Source organism: Oratosquilla oratoria, unplaced genomic scaffold (genome assembly GCF_046742065.1).
Source record: "Oratosquilla oratoria isolate Oo_2021 unplaced genomic scaffold, ASM4674206v1 SCAFFOLD233, whole genome shotgun sequence".
Taxonomy (NCBI): Eukaryota; Metazoa; Arthropoda; class Malacostraca; order Stomatopoda; family Squillidae; genus Oratosquilla; species Oratosquilla oratoria.
The window spans coordinates 7,501-15,000 of record NW_027467585.1 but is presented as its reverse complement, the minus strand read 5'-3'; the positions used below and the strand labels follow the sequence as shown (position 1 = coordinate 15,000).

Below are 7,500 nucleotides of genomic sequence, written 5' to 3'. Positions count from 1 at the left end.
CTTATTCATGGCTTCCTTAATATCAATATAGACCATTATTTTATTGTGGCCCGTAGTACTAGTATCACAAGAAATAATCATGGCTACAAAAGAGTCCATAACAGATCAAACACCAAGCAATCTTTTCTTTAACCGCATCGTAAATCTTTCCAACAAACTACCTCTTCAAGTGGTAACTTTAAATACAATTGACACTTAAAGTAAGTCAGTGGTTCTTGACACTTGACACTCCTTACACCCCCATTCAATTCGCAAGCAGCCCCCCACCCCCCTCGTAACGACCAATATGCCTCCTCCTCCTCCTCCTGCTGCTGCTGCTCTTTACATCAATTCAATTCAATTCAATAAGTTTATTGTTGATGTACAACAAAGGAGAGAGTTGGGTCTTGCCAACTAACCCCTATACATTTTATGTTTAATTTGTTTGTTACAGTTTTATCAAAAATAAATGTTTATATTATAATATCACAGTTGTATTTAACATTTGAAAGCAAACATTGGATGTTTTTTAACAATTTTAGTTAAGATATCATTATTTATGTAATAGCATATGAGCTCATTGAGGTTCCATTGTCCCTGTGGTCTAAATTCATCGATTTTTGGGCAATACTGTACATAATGTTGTAGTGAATGTCCTCCCGGCCTTGCACATAAAGTGCAGGGCTCAGGTTCAGCTTCCCTGTACACCTCCCAGTAATATTTATATCCAAGTCTGAGTCTCATAGTGACTAAATCCATTTGGGAACTATGTCTACCATATGGATATTCCTCTGTATTATTTAACACTGCCTTATAATGCCTGCTACTTACACTACCCTTCTCGCAACATTTATCTAGGTCTATATCCATGTTAGCAATAACATTTGTTCTTATTATTGACCTTATATGTTTATATGTGTATTCATTACCAGGAATATTGTTTACATCTCTAATTGCATTTCGTGCAAGACTATCTGCTTTTTCATTATAATACAATCCTATATGGGATGGTACCCATACAAAATAAATATGTGTATTGTTTCTCTCCAGGTTATATATAATATTTAAACATTTGTTAACAACATCACAATCAGCTGGAGAGGAAGATACAAGTTCATATAATGCACTCTGACTATCAACAAAAATGTATACATTTTTACCCATACTCGCAATAATATGTAAGCCTTCTAAGATAGCATATAGTTCAGTTCTGGTTGATGACAAATTATTTGGTAGTCTTTTTGAAATTTCATAATCTTGAAATTCTGCAGAGGAAGAATATTCCCTTATAAACACCCCACATCCTGTCTTGGTACCCTCAACTGACCCATCACAGTACACATGTACCACCTGTTTCCGTGGGTATTGTGACAATTTGTCAAGAAAATGTGCTTTTAATTCGTATTTATACCATTGTTCCTTTGGTTTACTTAGCTTTTCAATGTCAATTTTTACATTGTATGGATTCCAGGTGGTATAGTAGTTACTTTTTTCTAGGGCATTATATTCGTTCATAATATCAAACTTTCTTAGAACCTTACATAATTTGCGAAGATATGGGTTGTTAGTTACATGATTATCATTATGTAATGCTAATATATCTCTTTGGAGAGAGTTTGTACCATTACACACTATACGACATACAGTTCGACTCGTTATTTCTTCTATTCTTAAAATAATACTGGGTAATCTTAACTCTCTTCTTAATACCTCTATCTTAGTTGTTGTAGCACACCCTAAAATAATTCTCATTGCCTTATTTTGTACGACTTCTAAGCATTTAAGTTGTTGTGTATTGTATTGCACCAACACAAGTGAAGCATAATCTATGAGGGAACGTATCACATATATATAAAACATGCGAAGTATAGGTACACCAACACCTGACCCTCTATTTGCTAAGACTTTGAGAGGGGCTAGTCTAGATACACACATATTTTTAACATATTCGATACAATAATTAGCATTTCTATAACCTAATTGTACACCCAAATATTTGTAGTTAAGGACACGCTCAATTTTTTCACCATTTACAGTATGAAAACCTCCCCCACTGTATGACGCTAATGCGTAATAAGTTAAAAAAAAAAAAAAAAAAAGCGTTTCATCGCCTTTCTCGCTTGTCTCTTCCACTCTCCTCTTCTTTCGTACTCTTTATTTTAACATACTTATAAATATCTACATCAATAATATTCATCTTGCTGTTTTCATATCACTCTATTTACCAACGAAGCCTTCTTTCTTCTCGCATGCCATAGAAAACGAATCTCGAGCATTGATGACGTCATGTCGCTTCTCTCTGACCACAAGATGCCGCGCTGGAGAATTAGCAGGTACGTTCAGCCTCAAAACGAATCGATTTATCTTTTGTCAAGTATTGAAGGTGTATTTTTGCTTCTGTATCATTTAACAGTATTATGGGCAATAACATAAGGCCACAAAAATACGGGCTGATTATCTTACCCGTAGGAGTTTTCGTTGAAGTCTCTGCAGTATCGATATGAAATATATATGGTACTAATTACATTTACTAAGTACACGGCGCTGTGGTGTGTTGGCACACACGGCTGACACCGTATCTGCAGATCCGAGTTCGAATCTCGGCGGCGCCGTGCTTTTGATTTTTTCTCTGTTTTTCATGTCGCGGTGATCCAGTGGTTAGGATCACTGGGCTGCGTCCCGAGGGTCCCGAGTTCGAAACCCGGGAGTTGCCATTCCGCTTTCAATGGAAGCTCGCCTTGGTAGACGTCACTGGAACTCTTGTTCTTTGAATTAATACTCACTGCCAAATTTATCTGATAAAGGTATTCGTATCAAAATGCATATATTCGCTCCATAAAATAACAGTGCAATTAATGGCGCAGAGTGAGGAAAAATATATGAAAGATATGTAAGATCGTATTTCCGTTGAGGCTGGTCAGAGGCAAGCGACATGACGTCACAAATTTTCTGCGATCGTTTTCTATTAGCCATAATATTGGCAAAAAGTGGAAAACCATTTTATGAAGCGGATTTCTTCACCACGGTCCAAGAATATAATGCACTTAACATGCCAAAAGTTTTAACTCAAAAATCTCGTCTAAAGTATAGGTCACCTTTATTATGACGTTTTCATGGGTGTCCTGAAAGCTGGTGCAGTAAATCCGTATACTTACATATATATATATATATATATATATATACATATATATATATATGTATATATATATGTGTGTGTATATATATATATTCATATATATATATATGTGTGTGTGTGTATATATATATATATATATATATATATATATATATATATATATATGCTAATAAGAACACGGGTACGTGTGTTCACTTATGCAAAGTAGACCACTTGGAAAAAGAAACTAACGAAGCAGAGCGCTTTCGTATATTACATCTTCAGTGCAACAAGTACTTGTTGCACTGAAGATGTAATATACGAAAGCGCTCTGCTTCGTTAGTTTCTTTTTCCAAGTGGTCTACTTTGCATATATATATATATATATATATATATATATATATATATATATATATATATATATATATATATATATATATATACATACTCAAGGACTACTATTACACAGGACGTGCGCACCCAGATCCCTGGGTCCGCTAGCGGAGGCCATTGCTTTCTTTGTAACCTAACATTATATATTGGACAAATATATCAAAACTAGAAACCTAACATTGTATATAGGACAAATATATCAACTACTGACTTATTCAATACAGTATATGTTAATATAAACTTTTATAATGAAATAAGAAACTATTTCTAAGGCACTGTTATGCTTTGAAATGCCAATTTTAGCCGGACTTAACAGGTATTATTGAATGAGGTTAGTGGACACCAGCGTTGGCGATTTTTTTTCTTTTTTTATCTTTTTTAAAAAATATAAAACAATCTATTTTTTTTTATCTAAATCAGATCTATTTGATTTATATAGATTTTCTTATATAGATTTTAAATATTATGGGATTGCTATCTGATCTGGGTGCGCACGTCCTGTGTAATAGTAGTCCTTGATATATATATATATATATATATATATATATATATATATATATATATATATATATATATATATATATATATATGCTAATAAGAACACGGTACGTGTGTTCACTTATGCAAAGTAGACCACTTGGAAAAAGAAACTAACGAAGCAGAGCGCTTTCGTATATTACATCTTCAGTGCAACAAGTACATAGTGATAGGAATACATAGACAATATATACATGATACAAAGGAACAAGGACAGTTTGAATAAGCGTAGCGACCAATTACCCCCTGGAGAGCGGAAGGTCATTGTCAATTATCTTACGATGGTCGGGCGACATCAGATCACAGTCGCCAAGGAGAGCGGAAGGTCATTGTCAATTATCTTACGATGGTCGGGCGACATCAGGTCACAGTCGCCAAGGGTCACTGTTTCTACTACTTATATAGGGCGACCTCTCCTCAAAGAAAGGAGGCGAATGTGCTGCTGCTGCTGCCTGACACCAGCACACGTGCGTGCGCACACACACTCACACATATCTAATCCAACACGGTTTGACGGTACAGTGGTAGTGTTCGCTACTGCTCTCAAGTGGTCCGTATTCGAATCCCGCCCAAGGCTGAAATAAATTCAGTATCATTGCGCTGTGGGGCGACACTCCAACTCTAGTGGGCAGGGAGTTGGGCGTTTTTTTTTTTTTTCTTTTTTCTTCACAGCATTAGCCATAGACCGGGCACATTATTCCATGAGCTCTCTCTCATTGTGCGATCCAGTATCCTGGTGAAACATACATGGACGTCATTACACCTACAGTACCCCCCACACATACAGAGAAGGGTAAAAAAAAAACCTCAGCTCAATGTAATAGTTTTGTTTCTGTCCCTAAACTTTTATGTACGCAGATTCTCTTTAGCAGTGTATATTCATTATTTGTCTTTCCATTGTTGCTTGTCCAAGCTTTTGATCTCTTAATCACAAATACCACAAAAATACTTTTGCTGTAACGCGGTTCAGTTAACCTTTTTTCCATATTTATTCCCCACTGAAACACTTCACTGGAATTCTACGTTGGAGTGCTGCACTGCCACGTTTTCAGTGTAGCCCATATATAGACGCGCATGTCGTCTCAATGGGATCAGTCTCGGTGCTTATCTGTATGACTTTTTTTTTCTATTTGTTGACATTTCTAGGTTCACTCATTACAATAATAAGAAAATGATAATGTATCGTTAGCCACAATAAAATCCCTAAGGGACACCACCGCGGCGATGGGGTCGGGCAAACGAGCAGAGTGCAGTTTTTATCTTATTCCCTCTTTCACTGTTTAAACACCTGCTGCAATTGTTCTTCGCATCTAACAGCTATGTAGCTTACACGAGTCCTCTTTTCACTTTCCCTTCACGACTCCAACGCCACTTTGCTTAATTCAGTTTCCCTCATTTTTATTGTTATCATTCAGCCTAATAATAACACTCGTTTTGATGTTTTTATCAATATATTTATCAACTCGAATGCGATATTTTCTTCACACTCCACAGGAAACGAACGCGGAGGATTGGCGACGACGTCATGTCGCTTGCTTGCCTGCCCAGCGCTGACCACGCGACGCCCGCCGCCGTCCTGCAGAACTTGCAGCCACCTTCTGACTCGACGGAATTGGCGCCAATCGTCTTATTTTTTTTTTCTATTTATTTTTTTTCTCACAGCAGGTTAAGTACCTGCGTGTTTACTTCCATTATCACTTAACGGTGTGAATATTGTCGTTTCATTATGAGCACTTTATCAGATGAATTTGACCACAAACATGAATTCAAAGAACAAGAGCCCAGGCGAGCTTTTATACAAAGTCCAAATGGGCTCGATGTAAAGTATACAACATATTTCTGATTCCCATTCTTCCTTACACGGCAATGTGGTGTGATGGCACACCGTAGTAGCAGATCCGTGCCATTGCTTGTCTCCTCCTCCTTCGTACATGTCGCGGTAGTTCCGTGGTTAGGGCCACCGGACTTCGAATCCCGGGAGGTGCCTTTCCGCTTTCTACCAAAGCTCGCCTTGGTAGAGGTCACTGAAGCTATTGTTCTTAGAACTGATACCTGTAGCTCTCCTCATATGATAGTTGTGAGAGTGTTGGTGCCAATTTCGTAATTGCTCTTTGCATTCTTTCAAGTTATGTTTTTACCTTTTAGGGGCCCCCGAGTCGCTCCTATGGGGGCCCCGAACCACTCCTGTGGAGGGCCCCGAGGAGATGCTGTGGGGGGCCCCGCATCGCCCCAGTGGGGGCCCTCGCGTCCCTCCAGTGAAGGCCCCCGCGTCGCTCCTTTGGGGGCCCCCGCGTCGCTCCTTTGGGGGCCCCCGCGTCGCTCCTTTGGGGGCCCCCGCGTCGCTCCTTTGGGTGCCCCCGCGTCACTCCTTTGGGGGCCCCCGCGTCGCTCCTGTCGTGGCCCCCGGGTCGTTCCTGTGGGGGCCCCCGCGCCGCTCCTGTAGAGGCCCCCCGAGTCTCTTCTTTTTGGGGCTCCCCTGAGTGTCTGTGGGGGCCCCCGCGTCGCTCCTGTAAGGGCCCCCGCGTCGCTCCTGTGGGGGGCCCCGCGTCGCTCCTGTAAGGGCCCCCGCGTCGCTCCTGTGGGGGGCCCCGCGTCGCTCCTGTAAGGGCCCCCACGTCGCTCCTTTGGGGCCCCCCCGGAGTCGCTTCTTTGGGGGCCCCCGCGTCTCTCCTGTGGGGGTCCCAGCGTCGCTCCTTTGGGGGTCCCCGCGTCAATCCTGTGGGGGCCCCGTGTCACTCCTATGGGGGGCCCCCGCGTCGCTCCTTTGGGGGCCCCCGCGTCTCTCCTCTGGGGGCCCCCACGTCTCTCCTCTGGGGGTCCCAGCGTCGCTCCTTTGGGGGCCCCCGCGTCATTCCTGTGGGGGCCCCGCGTCGCTCCTGTTGGGGGCCCCGCGTCGCTCCTGTAGGGGCCCCCGCGCCGCTCCTGAGGGGGGCCCCCGAGTCGCTCCTTTTGGGGCCCCCCGAGTCTCTCTTTTGGGGACCCTCCAATTCTCTCCTTTGGGGCCCCCGAGTCTCTGTGGAGGGCCCTTAGCCGATCCTGTGGGGGACCCCCGCGTCGCCCCTGTGGGGGACCCCTGCGTCGCTCCTGTGGGGGGCCCCGCGTCGCAACTTTGGGGCCCCCGCATCGCTCCTCTGGGGGCCCCCGCGTCGTTTTTGTGGGGGGCCCCTCGTCGCTCCTGTTGAGGGCCCCAGCGTCGCTCCTGGGGGGCCCCAGCGTCGCTCCTTTGGAGGCCCCAGCGTCGCTCCTGTGGGGGCCCCCGCGTAGCTCCTGTGGGGGCCCCCGCGTCGCTCCTGTCGTGGCCCCCGGGTCGCTCCTGTGGAGGCCCCCCCGCGACGATCTTGTGAGACCCCCGCGTCGCTGTAATTTGGGGCTCCGAGCCACTCTTGAGGGGGGCCCCGAGCCGATCCTTTGGGTGGCCCCGAGCCGATCCTGTTGGGAGCCCCGAGCCGATCCTTTTGGGGATCCCCGGTCCGATC

At 43.5% G+C, this 7,500-nt stretch overlaps 1 protein-coding gene across 1 annotated transcript in view; it reads right to left on the bottom strand.

Annotated features, from left to right (window-relative positions):
• The window catches only part of LOC143022932 (uncharacterized), a 20,982-nt gene extending 20,133 nt beyond the window's left edge, over positions 1-849 (bottom strand). The window contains exon 1 of the mRNA XM_076181349.1: positions 651-849. Within this exon, the coding sequence (XP_076037464.1) occupies positions 651-849 (199 nt within the window). The remainder of the gene's footprint in view (positions 1-650) is intronic.
• Positions 850-7,500: the final 6,651 nt, after the last annotated feature.